The following is a 16958-nucleotide window of genomic DNA, read 5'->3' as shown; positions in this document are numbered from 1 at the left end:
ACATGCTCTGGCCTTCCAAGCCATGGGATGCTGGCTCCCTTGGCCTGGCCTCATGAGTGGGTCAGAGAACCAGCAGGCACAAGGGCAGTACCTTTTTCTGAGTCCTATCCAAGCTCCCTTTTTTTCCTATTTATTTTTTAGCATGGCCTCTGGGCAGGGAGAGCTCAGGAAGGTCAGGGACCCCTCTGTGTGTGGGACAGCCGTGCCAGCAGCCAGCGAGTGTCTGCCTGTGAGGGGGGCAAAGATGGAGCATTTGCTGGTGTAGATACCCTGATTGTGTTCTCTGCTCTGCTCAGCCCTCCTGGTCTCAGACAGGAGCTAGACATAAGCCAGTCCTCTCTGCAGCCATGACTGGAGAGTGGTACGGGGGAGCTGGGCATGGCAAGAGCCAGTTCAGGGCTCTCTGGATGTCCCCTGGACAGCCCTGCACCAAGGTCCAGGAGAAACAGAGCTGTTGTTCCCAGCCCTGCAGATGCCAGGAGCATGAGGAGGGTCATGGAGCCCCACAGGGAGGAGACAAGAAGAAACAGGCAGGAACCAAAGGGCTGGCAAGGTGCAGGAAGCCCTAAGGCTGCATCTCTCTGCTGTGGGCCAGCGTAAGGAGAGCTGAGGCACCAGGATCCCGAGGGGTCTTTAGCAAAGTATGAGCAAAGTATCACCATGGGACCTGTCCAAGTCTGTTTTAAAACCAGTGGCTGCTCAAGTGTCAAAACACTAAAAGCCAGTCTTCTCACTGGCTCTGGGCGGCTCACATTTGGTCATTTGGGACTACTTAAGGAATGTGTTCAAAATAAAAAAACATTTTTGATTAAGAATGCTTTTGCAGCTTCATAAGAACAGCTTTGGTGACTTGCCAGATGGATGAATCTTCTCCTGACACTTGAGTTTGCCTCAGCCTGATGAAAATAATTCTCTCCTTTTAAATATGGTCTGTTTAACAGTAATGATAAAAACATTTGATTTGGTATATAAAACGTATTCTGACCATGGTATTTCCATATCAACAATACTTGGAGGCTTTGTAGAAATAAAGAGTTTGTCTTGCATCATTTTATGGATACCTTTGGATTTCATTAACTTCAAGTTAAGACCTTGCAGTTGGCAGCATCATGCTCATAATTCAAAAACAATTTGAGTGTTGGATTTATTTCTCACCAGGAGGTATATTTTGCTTGTTCCAAATGAGAAGAGCATTTTAGACCATGTCAGATTATCAGAATTAATAAAAGAGAAGAAATCAGAATCATGAATCATATGCAAACTGTTAGAACTTTAATTAAAGTAATTAGAATATGAAAGCTATTGGACAATATTGGAGCACAGATCCCCCTCAAAGAAAGCATGGATCATTCTTTTTAACAATGCAAAAACGTACATCTATGTTAAATACATAAACAGCACTCAGTTTTAATGCAACATATACTTTTTTACTTCTGACCTTAGCAGTCATTTTAAAAATGTACAAAGTTTTAACCTTCATTTTTGTTTAAAGAAATCCCACATGTTTAAGCAAAGCAAAACATTCATTAAAAAAAGAAACCAGCAGCTTTAGCATGTGTACAAATTACAGAAAGCAATATTTATTTTGAGATAAACAAACTGGAATTCTAGAAGTATGATAGAAAATGATGCATGAGGTAACATTTCATTTAAAATCTAGGATCCCTGTACTGTAGTTCCAAACAGTGCTCTGGCTTGACACCTACAGTCCTTATTACAAAATTGACTTGTTTAAGTAGTTGAGAATAGCTATTAGGCACACTGCTTTGCATAAAGACACCTTTATCCTAAGAAAGAATCTGATGCTGATGCTGAAAGATTGTCTGAAAGAAATGAAAACGCACTGGTATCTCTCAGGTGAAATATACATTTCCCCAGTTCTCAGATTTACCTTCAAATTATAGGAACACACTGAAAAATGGGGCCTTTTCTCTACAGAAATCTGTTGATAGATAATTGACCTTAATCCCAGGGCAACTTTGGCAAAGTGTGGCTAGCTACTACTTCTGTCTCTTTCAGCACTGTTGGCCTGCTGAGTACAGAACAAAATGCTGTCCTGCAGAATAATCCATGGTTAGAAGGCCAGGCTGGGAAAAGATGAGGCTCCCAAACTTCCTTTGCCCTCTCTCCTGTGCAAGAGTCTTCAGATTTTGGGTTGTTTTTTTTAATTAGGATGCTGCTTCCAGACACTACTTCTCACTCTCAATTCTAAAAGTATTTCTGTAAAACTAAAAACAAGTCAATTTTAGAGAACCCAAAGGCACAATTAGAACATGCAAATATGAATTCAGTTTTTAGGCATTTCCGTGACACCGCTCCCTGTAGTATCCAAGCATCTTTCACCAGCATTAGTGAATGTTATCCATACAGCACCCCTCTGAGACTGGAGAACTTTCTGTCCTTGCAATATCATGTTACAAATGCTTCAGTCCGACCTCGTACAATATGGTCAGAGGTTTCTGAAACTGCAGTTCAGAAACTGCATCAGAACTGAGACTTCCTGGGAGTTACCACTACAGAGTTTGTTTCCCTCCATGATGACTTCCTGCCATGAAGACAAAGCAGTTCTCAGCTGCTGATCTGTACTTTAGGTTTTGCTCAGTGTTTGTAGTTTCCTTCTAGAGTTCCCTTGTGGCTGGCCCTGCTCGAGTCTGCAAAGATGGAGAGAGCAGGCTGTGCGACCCTGGCTTCTCCACTGCAAAAGGTGCAACCAAAAGTTTGCTCTCTGTTGTGCTTCTGGCACTAGAGAGTTTGTGTTTCTCTAGTAACTAGGGTCTACTAAGATGCCCAGTAACCTTTAAATGCCAGAGAAACTTTCACTAATGATGATAAATGAAGGACTCGTTGCTCTCTTTGCCCACCAGTATGGTCCTGACACGGTGCAGGATGCTTGCAAAAGACACTTCAGCTCGTTCATTTGCAGCCACCTGTCTGTCCACATACACACACTCCCTCCTCTACACTCACATATGCTCCTCCTCAGAAGCTTCCTGTCCCATGTAGGTGAAACAAGTCTTTCTCAAAGGGAATGCTGCTAAACTGTTCTGCCAAACCCCATGAAATGCGTTTCAGCCATTCCACCATAGAGAGTCAAGTCCACTTTGAATTTCTGTGGCCTGTGGTGGTAAAATGCCCTGCCAAACAGCACAAGCAGTTCAGCGGGCTTTGACACTACCTGCAATCCCAAATTCAAGTCTCTTATCACAAACCCTCCATAGGTGTTTGGCTTCACTAAACTAAAGCGGAGGCAGTAACACCACAAAATAACCTAAATTCTCTAAAATAAGAGAGCAGACAGAGCAATATTATGAGAGATCAAAACCTGACATGATTTGAGCTTGATTGCCTTTATGATTCTGGGAGCTGTCTCTGCCATTTGAAAACACAGGTTAAGCCTTGCATCCGGTGCTTTTTAAAAATACAAAGATATTGCAAATAATTTTATTGAGCCAAGTGAAAAGTGTTGATGTAATAAGCAAGGAATTGTCATCTACAAAAATAGATATCCTTTACTTTTTTTTGAGATTTTGCTTTTGCAGTTTGTGGTGCTCGTAAACTTGGTGGATAAAATCAGTTGATCTAAGTAACCAGTTAGATTATTGCCTATAGCCTTCCTATTGTTTCATTATAGCTTAATATAATAGACACAAAAGTAGAGTTATATTTGTTTTGAAGATCAAACAACAAAATTGAGGAATGAACATTAGTTCCAAGCTCTGCTGTTTTCTGCATGTGTACATACACCTTACTTGCCACCCATGCAGTAGTCTTCTTAAAAGTTAATGAAATGTTTTTTTTTTTTAGTTCTGCAATCTTTTCTTTGCATTTCTGTTGTGGGGTTTTTTTTTGCTGAATTATGGATAAAGCTGCTGTCCCAATTTTTGCATCCTTTCCTAAGAGGGGATTTATATGCTCTCATTTGCAGATAGGCCAAGCCATTCTGTTATGTAAATGTAAGTATTTATTATGCATTACCTTGATTACAAAGGGGAGTTAGGAGAAAGGGTAGCTTTTTTTTTAAATGCTGAATGATGCACATGAAGAGAGGTGGGAGGAAGCAGGCAATAAGTGCAATTGCTTGCTGTTTCCAGGCAGTTTTGCTTAGAGAGTTAATGGGGAGAAGTGCACAACAGTACTCAAATACTTTATTTGCAGATACAATAGCTTGTTTTTGCTTTGCTCTTGTTGTGGGCTCCCAGAGGGTGGGAGGGTACTGTAAATCTGGCTCTGCAATACCAAAGTTATGTCATCAGCAAAACAATCTGTGCAGCTCAACATTTTTGCTCACATATCTACATTGTAGACCTCTACTAGGCACTGTCTCTCAATTCTAAACCAAAAGCCTAAAATAAGGCAAGCAATCTTAAGTCCTTTAAGATGAATGGACCTCTCTAGGCTCCTGGTTGACTCAGAGAACAATTTAAGTTGTAAGGGGATTGCAGGCAGTTTTCTTGCAAAGTCCTCCTCCATTCAAAGCAGGGCCACCTTTGATACTGGACCAGGCTGCTCATGTCCAGATTAATTTTAAACCTAATGGATTCCCCCCGTTAATCAGGCTTTTCAACTCATTGTTATACATTCAGTTGTGAAATATACAAAACCTGCATGCCTCAAACTATTCTGTGCTGCTCTGGGGATGCACTAACTTTGCTGGAAAAGTCTGGGTAAAGGTTTTCACTACGAAGTCTCAAGGTGGCTGGACTTAAGAAATCAACTTGAATTAACTCATTTAACTTGAATTAACTAATTTAATTCTTGATTTTAGACAAAGATGTCCCCCAATTCCTTCTACTTCCTGGTTGTCCTTTTCAGCTTAGCGAATGTGAAGTAAAAAACAGTCCATCAAAGAAGAGTTTTATTGTAAGCTACTTTTTAATCACAGCATTAGTTGACATTCAGTCAGCATGACGATTACATTTTCCTTCTCAAAATGCCAACAGACAAAATAAGCCTAGCAGGAACCTTCAGAAGAAAATGAGGAAATGTCTGAAGACACTGAACTCGGAATGACAGAAAATAATGAGGAAAAACTAATAAATCGATTTGAGCAGTGACAAGATTTGGTAAAACTAAGGAAAAGTTTCCACTCAGGATTATAGACAAAAGAACATCTAGAAATATACTCCATTCTTCTGTTTTACTGAGATGGATTGGATGTCACGGTTATGAAATGCTGAGGCTGAAGCTCACTCTCTAACCCTACAATTAATTTGCAGGGAGCTGCAGCCAAAATGCCCTTCTGTGCAAGTCTCTGCTCCAAGCCGAGCCTAAAGCTCAATCTCTCTGCCCCCGTATTTTGTCTGTAGCCTTTTTGTTCAGAAGGTGCCAATTACTGAGAAGTCTGGCAGTGGTTTTGCTGAGGATTGCATCTATGCACTGACAACTGAACTTGGCTCTCCAAAGCAAATCCACACAAGCTGCCTGAGCCTGGAGCCAGGGCTACCCTGCATCCCATGCCCTCCCGCTGCACTGCAGGGCTGCTGCAGCTTGCGACCACGCTTGGACCCAACCTGTTGCTAAGCTGACAATTCTGCCTGGTTTCATGATGCTGCCAGGCTGCTATACCGTGTGTTGCAGGGCACAGAATGAATTCGGAGCTCCTCTTCCCACCTGGGACTCTGCCACAAGCACCCACAGCCTGTTCTGCATTGTAACCCCTCTACAAGACCTTATTCCCTTCAAAATAGATAGTTTGCTGTACTCTAGTAGAAAGCCAAACATGAACAAGGGAAGGGAATCCTAACATTTTATGGTTAAACTGGTATTTGGAACATGCCAATTTGCTACTACAATTGTGATAATTTTGTCATGCTTTATCAATACTTAAGTGACATTTCCCCAATGCAGCCCTGTCAGCTACTCAGAAACTGGAAGACAAGTTGTGCCTCCTTACTACATATTATAAAACCTGCACACTGTTTAATTTCTGCTTGAATCATCATCGAAGATGTTTCATACTCCTGTCTCTGAAGGCTCCTCTACTGGGAAACCAACATTCTTAGAAGTGATGTTATATGGATACACTGCTCCTCATCCTTCAGTCCCTCTTCAGGGCAGCTGAAAGGGAAATAGTGTTTTCTGCCCTCTGATTCCCTCACCTCCACACCATTTAGGAGGGATATACAATATCTGTAAGATTACAACGTCCTCTTTCTCTCCAATTCCAGCTCACTAATGTAAGTCATGCAGTCTAATGGTATAAGGTCTGCTGTTTCATTTACTCTTTCATGTAGCTTAAATTGCAATTTTAAAAAAATGGCTTAGTATTAGTCCCACATTGAGATCATGTTTAGACTTGAACCCTTGTTCCAAGAACTGTTCAAAGGTCATTAACAAACTTGCCTGCGCAGCACTGTCCTATGCACCCCCGTACACGTGTGCGCGGCTTTCCAAGGGTTGCTGCCACAGGCCCCAGGAACAAACCAGCTGCACTCCAGCCTCTGCCAGCACTGCCACAGCCGCAGCCCTCGGGGAGAGGCGGAGCCCGTCCTGCCGCCCGGCCATGCCCACCCTGTCCTGCGCTCCGCCAGCGGCGGGGCTGGGATGCTGGAACTGCAGGATGCTCCGCTCCCCCTGCCACCTTGCAGCCCAACACAAAATCTGCCCGACGCCTCTGGCTGCCCAGCTCTGAAAGCGTCCTTTCTCCCTTCTTTTGAAGCACGAGGCGCCATCCCACAAAAGAAGGCGCTCCTGCCTTCAAAAGGTTTCTGTTCCAGGGCCGTGGCCCGCCCTGAAAAAGCCGCATTCATCAGGCAGCCTCCGTCTGGGGCTGCTTCTCTCTGCCTGCAATTCGGCCAAACACCGAGCGAGAGCCAGACATAAACCTCCTGCTCAAAGGAAAAACTTCGCAGCAGAATGAGTAGAAAACAAAAAGACTTCTCTGTTACTTACCCAGTGCTCTCACTTAGGGCGGCTCTATCTAAAGAAGCGGGACTGAGCCCTCCTGCCTGGAGCGGCCGTGCCAGAGGGGACGGGAGCGGGGCTGGGAAACCGCGGCTGCACCCCAAGGGCTGCGGGCACTGCTGGGAAATGCAGAGCTCTGTCCATCGAGTGCTGCCTGGGCGTGACAGCCTGCTCTGCGCAGGCAGGGGGAAAAACCTGCCGTGTTTTCTCTTAGCTCTGGAAAAGGAAAGCTCAAGACACATTAACACAACTTTATGTACTTGTTAAAAGCCGGGGAACGTTAATCCACAGATTATTGGTGTTCTGCTCCTATTTCCCACTGTGTGAGCTGCTCTGCAGTACAAGATGCAGATCAACTCTCCTTCTCTTTTTATTGTAACTTCCATTGTGTAAATCAGTCTGGAAAGGCCAGGTCTCCACATGAATTCATTGAGATGACGGTGCCCTAGCCCTCTGACACAGACACAGGATGGTTTCTATTGCAGAATAATTACCACAGAGATAGACAGCCATTTCATAAGCAACAGCACAAGAGAGACACAGCTAAGCCATTTTACTAGAACTCAAGGAAGAACTTTATGAAAGGAAGAAGTGCAGGACAGGGCATGTACTACCAGCATCTACCTGATAGAGACACTATGGGTGATGCTCTGACTGGGACTTTGGCCACAGAGGATGTCTGCCCCCTCCCCTCTTGCAGCCCATCACACTGGCTGCTTCACCAGCCCAGCTCAATTTGCCACTAAAAGGGAGCAGCAGTCTCAGAAGCAAGCCCAGTGTCTGCACGGGACAGAGGGAGAGCTCCCTCCTGGCTGAACACCCTGTCTGCCCACCAGCGAGCACCTGGGCCAGCACAAGGGGCTGGCTAGGACCCCTCCCTGCAGAAATGTCATCACATTTTGTTCATCCAGCAGAGAAATGTAAAGAAATACATGACCTGCAGGAAGTAGAAAGAGATGCAATGCACATGTCCTTAAGTCACTGCTTCAATTCTGGCCCAAATCCCACCACTCCTGTGCTCATTCAGTATCTTGCAAAGTAAAAGACTAGTAAGTATTACACACACAATTGAAATTTTATCTTTTATAGTACCATTAATTTAGCTCTGTATGACCAATAATTAATTTTTTTATAATTGTTCATATTTTATCTAAAATATGAGCCTCAGTGTTACCCTTTGTTTTCAGATTTTTACTTTTGGGTGCAATCATTACCTTGAAACAGACACTGGTAATGCTCAAAATTCTTCAAAAATACTGCTGTTTGAATTTTAATCATGTACCAAAAGAAATATTACACAAAAATATTTTCCTGCTTCATCTCTACAGTTCCTGAAAAACTGCATCTTGTGGACTTGGAGACAAATGTACTGAAGAAATCAAAACTACATGAATAGAGGAGACCTCAAATGGCCACTGTGACCTGTAACTATCTATATACACATTATATACATATGACTGTTTGAGAATCTATATTCATGAATGTGTACAGTCTACATCCTGTACACATTAATTTGTCTGAGGGTTTTAAAAAAAGAATTTGTTTTAAACTACTGTCAAAAAGTATTTACTCTGTGGTGACACAGCAAACATGGTTTTAGTCTTACCCTCCTAGTGCTACTGCTCATTAACAGTAAACTGATTTTGCAAATCTATCAGTTAACACAGTAATTTCTACATTTTTTTCTTATTATATTTGCACATGTAACAAATTAGTACAAATCTTTCCAATAAAACATAAAGTTCATTGATACAATGCTTTTCATGATGGCCATAACTGGTTACTAGTCAACTCAGTAGTTTTGTAGAGACATTTTTAGCTGAGCTTGGAAAAATAGGAAACGTATGGTAGTCTAAAATAAATGTACATAATATACAATATATATATATTTATACACGTGTGTATGTCTACATACACATATACTGATAAAACATTTAACGTAATGTTTAGTTTTGATCAGTTCTCTGACTGCTGGGACTACCTGGTAAATAAATCTAGAAACAGAATTTGTCCACAATTAAATAATAATTTCCACAACTTAGAAAAATATACTTTTACTAAATAAGGTTTAAATTAACTGATTTATGGATATAGGATGGAGGATAATGGTTTCCAGACTCTGACATGATTAAATCTGAAAGGATCCAAGCTACGACAGACCAGTAACAAGTGCTGCCCCGCAGCCAAACACAGAAGAGCACAAAAACACAAACTGCTGCCACAGCAGCATAGGTGACTCCCAAAACCTCCCTGCTTCCCTCACCTCTTTCACAGGGTTCATTTCCACCCAACCTGAGTCTCCCACCCGACCTCACACTGTTATTTAAGGCGCACTCCAGCCACAAGCATGTGGAGCGCACAGTTACGCAGGGCTGTGATGTGAACGGCTCCTCGCTCCCACACAACGCTGCCCTGAGAGCCAACAGATCATCAAAGTCCCTCATTCTCAGCATCAGTACTTGAGCTTCGCCATATGGATTTTGATCTACTGCATAGGTAAATACATTATAGCAAAACATACATTTGTGTGTGTGTGTGCATGTGTATAGAAGTATATGTACACATGCACACACATGAGAGTATGTGTACATCTCTATATAAAAAATTTCATGTGTAGTAATGTTATCTAGAATGGTATCCTGCATTCATCATCTGATCTTATTCTTTTCCAATATAGAGGCACCAGAAATAATTATAGAGAACAAAACAACCTTTAAAAATTAAAGTTAGATCAGTGGACAAGAACTTTGGTAAAGCTTGTCAATATTTATTTTTGTCTTATTCAAATACAGTCAAAGTCTATCAGTTGCCATCACCCTCTTCACAAGAGGAAAGTGCATGTTTTTTTTCCTAAAGAAAATTATATGTAAGGTGGGACTTAATGATTTAAGAAAATTCTGAATTAAATGTTTATATTTTTCAAAAGATTACTATCCTTCAGATGGAATGAAAGCTAAATAGAGTTCTTGTCCTGTATGTATTTTATCATATGCATATATATATAAATATATATATGTATGTCTCTGTTCATGTACCTGTGTGTGTATATACACATCCACACACTTTCAACATGAGAGAGGAACCTGTTTTTCTCCGCTTTTTTATGGGGAGACTCCCACATTCCTCCCTGTCTTGTACCCTGTGCAGTATAAGCTCTAGTGATGAGGCCAAACAAAAAGATAAAGTTCACCATAGTATATTAGTTTATGTAGCAAAGTCATTTTCAAGCAAGTAAAATAAAGCTCTGTATTCCAAACTTCTTTTCCATTTCTCATGAAGAAAAGGAAGGAAAAGGAGAGAGGAGAGGGAGTGGGGTTATGGCAGTAGCATTGAGCCAGTGGCACATGGCGGTGTGCGTGTGCGAGATCCACACACACACAGGCGCACAGGAACAGGGCTTTGGTTGACAAATGCAGATTGTCCAGAGAAGGTGGATGCATAAGTAAGGAAGACTCTACAGCGATGCAATTGTATCTTTTATGCTTGCATGGAGTGAGAAAAAAAAATTCAATTGGGAAGGAAAAAAAAAAAAAAAAAGAAGCAAAGACCTCTTTTTAGGTCCCTCATCAGTGAGAGCATACTCAGTATGCTAGAGAATTTATCTGAAACCTTTTAAATCAAGGCCTCTTTATTACAAAAATAAAAACGAACAAACAAAAAAGTATGAGAGACGACAAGATGCTAAAGCGTCACTCCAATCGTCCCTGCAGAGAACAATTGCATCCCATTATTCATTCTCTTCTCTCATTTCTACGATGTCTGTCATTTCCTCCGTGTGAGGCATGTCGGTCATTGCAGAGTCTTCACCTTCTGCAGCTGTCTCATTCTCATTCCTCTTCTTTTTCTAGATCGAAACAAGCATCCAGAAACCTATCAGTAAGCTGTGCATGAACACACTCCCACAAACTTTGGAAACTGTGAGAAGTGAGGTGAGAAAATGCTTTGTTAGAGTAGGTTATTAAAAACTAGAATATTTTTGTCATATTTGTGGCTTGCCACTAACAACTAGGCTTAATTTAGGAGATTTCCATAGCCCTTCTGGAGCTCAAGTTTTCTCCTTTCTAACATAAATGCAATCAGGCATTTCTTATTCTAAGCAACATCCAAAACAGGCTTCAGCATGACTGGAGGGAAGAGAGCATCTGGAATCTTTTACATCACAGACTTTTTATTTAAAAAAAGGCTGGAAAACAAAATGTGAGAGAATAAAAGCTTCTCTAGGGAGGGAGGCAAGGTGGCAACCTAATTTCTCAAAGGTCAGACTTCATGAATTTTACAGGATGTGAGCATTCTGGCCTTTCTTAATGCTGCTGATCCACTGTGATCCCTTGCCTCACCAAGGCCAAGTAATATTAGAGTATTTTTGGCTAGCAGGAGCAAGAGGTCATTCAAGAGTCCTATGATTCATCCAGGATGTCCTGGATTAGTAAAGCTAAGAAGAGTTCAGCCCCCTACAAAGCAAGTTGAAGCATCTGTTCCTTATTACCCATTTCTCAGCAGGCTGACTAGTTTTACTGAAAACAATTGTACAGCTGACAAAATATCATGCACAGGTATTATTGATTCAGCTGAGATGGGTGTATCAGAGTTCCAAAATTTCAGAGGTACCTACACAACATTTGATTCTCCAACTGCAGGTGAGAATAACCTGGTGTTTAGAGCTACTGGTTGGCTCTGCCACTGTCACACTGAATAAAGAATAAATTGGGTTGGCACAGTTGCTACTCCTACTACCTGCACTCACCACTGAGAAAAATGAAGCACAATGTCCCTGGCCATAAAGACTGTGAGCTACTATGGTAACAAACTAGCAATGAGGATGTTGTGAAACCACAGGTCAAGACAAGTCATTTCAGTGTGTTAAAGTTTTAGTCTTTGGTTCTCAAGTCAAACATGACAAATTAATCATGACAGAGATTATGGTGCTTCTATTGTCTTATGAACCTTGTACACTCTGATTTCTTGCCATGGCCTGCACTTTTATGTCAACATATATCAAAACTGATTGTAGGTTATGCCTATATAAGGTTTTTAGATATTCCATCTTTTGTAGTTTTTTGGGTTTGTTTTTTTTAATTTTAAATTTTTTTTTTCAAAAATAGAAGTGGTGGGTATTTCCACTGGGCAGTTAGTGAAAAAAAAGTCACTGCATAGATCATATTTTCTGTTCCCATCCACAGGGTCCTTCTGTAGTACAGAATGACGTACACACCTTGCTGGTTCTGCTTGGAATTGGACCTAGTGCCCTACACAGTGCCTTGAACACATAACTGAAAGGGAACAACATGCAGGTACTGCAATGTACCCAGTCACCCAGCCAATATTTATCCTGTGTTTGACTTAATTTAGTGGAATCTTATTCGGCATCCATGTATCACTACTACTTCACACATGCAGGCTATAGTGTTTAAAATATCTAAAAATGCACCTGTTTAATTATTTATAAGCTCTTACTGTCGACTGCTGCAAGAGTATGTAGTGTTTTAAACCACTCCTCTAGGGTTCAGCAGAAAATCGACAAAAACTACAAGTGCTTATGGTTTTATACAGAAATAAAAGTATTTTCTGGTGTTATACAGAAATGAAAGTATATATACAGAGATATATGTATTACATAGTGTATACATACAGATATAAATGTATACAATATATAACACTACATAACGTGTTCCATGGGAGGGAACTCAGAACTCCTTGTAACTTTAAGGTTTCTTCCAACTCAAACCATTCTATCATTCTGTCATTCTGTGATTCTATGATTCTATATACATATAGATGCACATATTGTAAGCTTGGATGAGTAGCTCCTGTGCTTACATAAAGATGCTATGTTGTACTGCAGTAGCAAAATACAGCACAAAACTGCTGGTGGTAAGGACAGGCTATCCATGACACATGTGTTTTGAGAAGCAAGAGGCTCTCTGACTGCTGACCAGCATGTCCCATGGCCTAGATGCCCATTAGCACCTTTTGGTTTTATTTCAAACCAAAGACTTTCCCAGATGCACACTCCTGAGACTTAACAAGGAAGCAAACCAAAGTGAGAATTCTGGGGAGTTACATTGCTAAAGTGTAACTTAATCTGAACTAAAATGCACTATATTCATCACCTGCTTTCACCAGATCCCACAGAGACTAATTCTTACCTGTTTCCTATAGACATAACAGGCCGCTATTGCAACCATGGTGGATTCTCCTACAAAACCAGCGAGAAGGGATCCTACTCCAAGAGTGGCTCCATGAACTCTGTTGGAGGCATAGAAAGGAAGCAGTCATTATTGTGTGAGAATGCATGATTCATGGTTACATTTTCACTGGCATATATAACCAATCTGTTGATAGAAAAATTTTCTTCAAAGACACAATACACTGCCTAAGAGAATAACTGGTATTTTAAAGGACTCGTTTGTTTTTAATGGCTACACTGTTTAGTAAAAGAAGCACACTGAATCAAATTATGGACTAAGAATTAAAAGTCTTGTACTTTGTACTTGTCAGAGTGCTGTAGAATAGATTATTAAACTTATAAACAAGATATTCTTCCATTAGCTTTCTTAAAAGTGTGTTTAATAATATGGAAATAAATTCCCCTTAAGACACGTTTTTGCCTCTTTGACATTTGTGTATTTTTTCCAAAGGGACATCACTATCGTGCCTGTCTAGAACATTCACGCTTGTTGATTTGTAAATGTTTCTTTTCCAGATAGTGACACTATTTAGGCTTTGTATCATGGTTAGTATTTGGAGAAAATGTTCTGAACTATGCAAATTCAGCTATCAAGTGACAGGGAAGAGGGATGAAGAGGAAAGCAAATCCATGGGTTCTGTGAGGAATAATGATTTACCCTAAGTAAGGCAGCACGATGAGACTGGTGATGAGGACAATAATCCGCAGCACTGAGCTGGGTGCCAACACAAATGTCTTCTTCAGAGTCATCAGCCAACCAGTCAAGTGTGCTCTGACAGTCACTGTCCATGAACAAGGGAGAAAAAGAGGCATATTAGTAAAACAAAAAAAACAAAAAACCAACAAAAACAGTCATCTCATATGCAACTTTTCCATGCAGAGGGAACTGTTCAGAAATAACCACTCTGAAACTTACTGCTGGTAACTGCACCCTGCTAGAAAGGAAGTAGATAATATGTTCAAATTGCTTTAATATACTGATTTGGGAAAATGAGAAACCAAAAAGTTATGCACAGCACTTGTTCCTAAGAGTTTCTCTCTTAAAACCAATTTATTAGACAGTCCATTCTGTTTTCTTCATTAAAAAAACCCAAACTATTCCCTTCCTTAAAGAGAAGTCCTACCATTGAAAATTTTTCTTGGCTTCTGTGTGGCACATGGTGTAACAGTCCGGCACAAAAAAAGGTATCTACCTATTTTTGTATTTGTAGTTTACCTTTATTATGAAACTGTCTTATCGTATAAAAAATACTAAAATATGTTGCACTTCATTACAGAGCTAGAAATTTGAAATGTTTTGGTTATTGCTGTCCAGCTTGTCTTGCCCTTTGATAGAAGCATTAACTTTTATTACATAATGCTTATGCTCTGAAAGAGCCACTGAGGTTACAGAACTTTTATTTTCCTTTTATTTTTTTACCTGGAAGTGGAAAAAAGGAGAAGATGCGCAAAGGAACGACACACAGCTCTGCAAAAGCGAAGTCTACTCCAATTATGTCAACTAAAATCTTCTCTGACACATTTGGCGTCCAAAACATCACAAAACAGAGCTAGAAAGAACAAAATTTTAAAAATATTTATATTTCAGAAGGGAAGCACAAGAAAAGGTAGGCCTTCCTGGACTTAAATATTTGTTTACTGATGAGTAGATAACTCTACTAATGGTAAATAGGCATACTATACATTTATATTTAGTTTGCATTCAAATACAAGTGTACATAAGAGAGATACCTTAACTCCAGAAGCAGCTACTACTCTTAATTTTCCTCACATACCAAGTGTGATGCATAAAGAAAGAATATTTATTTAGGTTTCTGCAAGTGGTTGTACTTGAATGGTCTGTTGTTACACAAACAGTAAAATCCCAGATTTTTACAGCACTTGATCTGATTAAAACACTTATACTCCCAAACAGATTATCAAATTTTTTAGTAACTAAAGATTTGAAGTCCTCCAAGACCCAGAGATCTGACCTGAATCTAAGACTAGGGTAGTTTAAGTTTTCTACTGGAAAGAGTACTGCTGGTTAGCAATAAGTCTGATAGCAAGGCAGAGGTGTTTAGCACAGTGCTGCAGACATGGCACTCTCAGGCTACAAATCCACTAAGTCTTGTTATTTTCATTAAAGATTGTGCTGTTTAGTCCATACAGGAAAGGAAGATATCCATGAAAAACCCATGATAATTGGTACAGTGGTAGCACATGCTGTTTAATTCTTTGGTCAGTCCTGAGGCTTCCAACTGAGCTGAAGGGGCTGTTGGCAGCTGCAGGTCTGGATTCAGTTCAAGGTGCTCCCTGAAGAACAGTCCTGACAGTCCTCACAGGACTTTCCCTATAAGAAAGCGTACCTTCAAGTATAACTATTTTGTTATTTAATTTGATTTTGTTGTTGAAAAAATTATTTTTGTAACAATATTCTTTTAACAATTATTCTTATATTGTTATTTTTTGTAAACTGAATATTAAGGAAATGAGCTGACTGAATGGTGCAAAACTGAGGACCTTAAATGCTCTGGCACTCCTCTTATCAGGTTACAAATCTGTGTACCCTGTAAATTACGCACATTGGCTGTACAATAAAGTCTGTAAGACTCAATAACCACTCTGTTATAATTTAGCCTACCATCTAATACCATAGCAGCTAGCTCTTTTCTTTTTATTCAGCTGTCACATCCCTACATGTTCAGATGGCTTTTCAAACTAGCCTTTGAAGTCCTACCACCTCTAAGACAATTGGGATTTCACTCTCATTCTTTGGTAGGGTATCAGAAATTGTCCTTTTTGTTTAACCTCCAAGTACCCAGATGGCAGAAGCTTCCCAAGGCCTGTCAATGAGTGGTCTGTGGGAGGTCCCATGTTCTTCAGTTTTCTTCTCCACTTCTTAGGGTAGGAATACTATTTATTTGTTACAATTGCGTGTTTTACTTGACTAAGTTGATGCTGTCTTGCGGTGTATCTCCACCACCTCTACAGAGAACAGTAAGTGGAGGAAGGTAAGGGCAGAAGACAAAAGAACCGAGCACTTCTTGTGCCAATCTACTTGTACAGGGTACGACTGAAGCAGAGGGGACAATCTAGAGCAGAGGGGGTTGAGTGGTTGAGAATTCTGTTATTAAAAAGTAACTGTACAACAATAGAGGGAATTCTTTCATTGCTGGAGACACCCTTCGGCAGACTGCAATCATTTCTACTCTCACTGCAAATGACACATAAAGCAGTCATACATGAAATATTTTGTCAAATCTTTCTTCAAAGTCCAATAAAGTAAGGTACAAAGATACCTACTCTTCATTTATAATTTGCTGTTTTCATGAAAGCAAGGACCTTTACACAGCTTGCACTACTCAATGCCATTGAGTGTCCTGGTGAGCAGTATTGCTGCTGCTGCTGCCAGATTCCATACGTGCATGCTAATAGCAGAGCCTACCCACTGCCAGCAAAAGGCAAACAGAGCAGTCTTTCCCTCTTCAATATCCACTTGAAAAAGTGTTGAACATGGTTAGACAGGCAAGCAAATGAGTGACCAATGGCACTGTACTCAATTCTGCTCTGTAAAGGTTTCCTCCTGGCCCTAATAAGAACAGACTCAATCTCCACCCAGCTCCCAGGAGTAAGGTCAGTTTGCCAGTCAGGGATCATGACTTACACCCAGGAGGTATGTGCTCATTCTTCCTGCTGCTGCAAACTGCAGCATGGGTTCCCCACCCATAATCAGCAGAGAGTTGTGCTGGTAAATGCCTTCAAAGAGCACTTCTACAGCAGCTGGTGGGTAAAGACTGCTAAGCTCAAGAATAACCAGTTTGAGGAGGTGAGGCATGGCAGCAGAAGGACCTTCTATTTCTGTCTCAGCATCCTTCCATCTTTTTGG

The 16958-nt window shown here is 40.7% G+C and overlaps 1 protein-coding gene across 1 annotated transcript in view; it reads right to left on the bottom strand.

The window, feature by feature from the left end:
- Positions 1–1250: 1250 nt before the first annotated feature.
- ANKH (ANKH inorganic pyrophosphate transport regulator) overlaps positions 1251–16958 on the bottom strand; it is a 106821-nt gene continuing 91113 nt past the window's right edge. Inside the window, exons 9-12 of the mRNA XM_033051917.2 lie at positions 14511–14640; positions 13749–13872; positions 13050–13149; positions 1251–10747 (exon numbers count right to left, since the gene is read on the bottom strand). Coding sequence (XP_032907808.1) covers positions 10631–10747; positions 13050–13149; positions 13749–13872; positions 14511–14640 — 471 coding nt within the window. The 3' untranslated portion in view covers positions 1251–10630. The remainder of the gene's footprint in view (positions 10748–13049; positions 13150–13748; positions 13873–14510; positions 14641–16958) is intronic.

The sequence above is a fragment of the Catharus ustulatus genome, chromosome 1 (genome assembly GCF_009819885.2).
Source record: "Catharus ustulatus isolate bCatUst1 chromosome 1, bCatUst1.pri.v2, whole genome shotgun sequence".
Lineage (NCBI taxonomy): Eukaryota > Metazoa > Chordata > Aves > Passeriformes > Turdidae > Catharus > Catharus ustulatus.
This window is presented reverse-complemented; position numbering and strand designations above follow the sequence as displayed.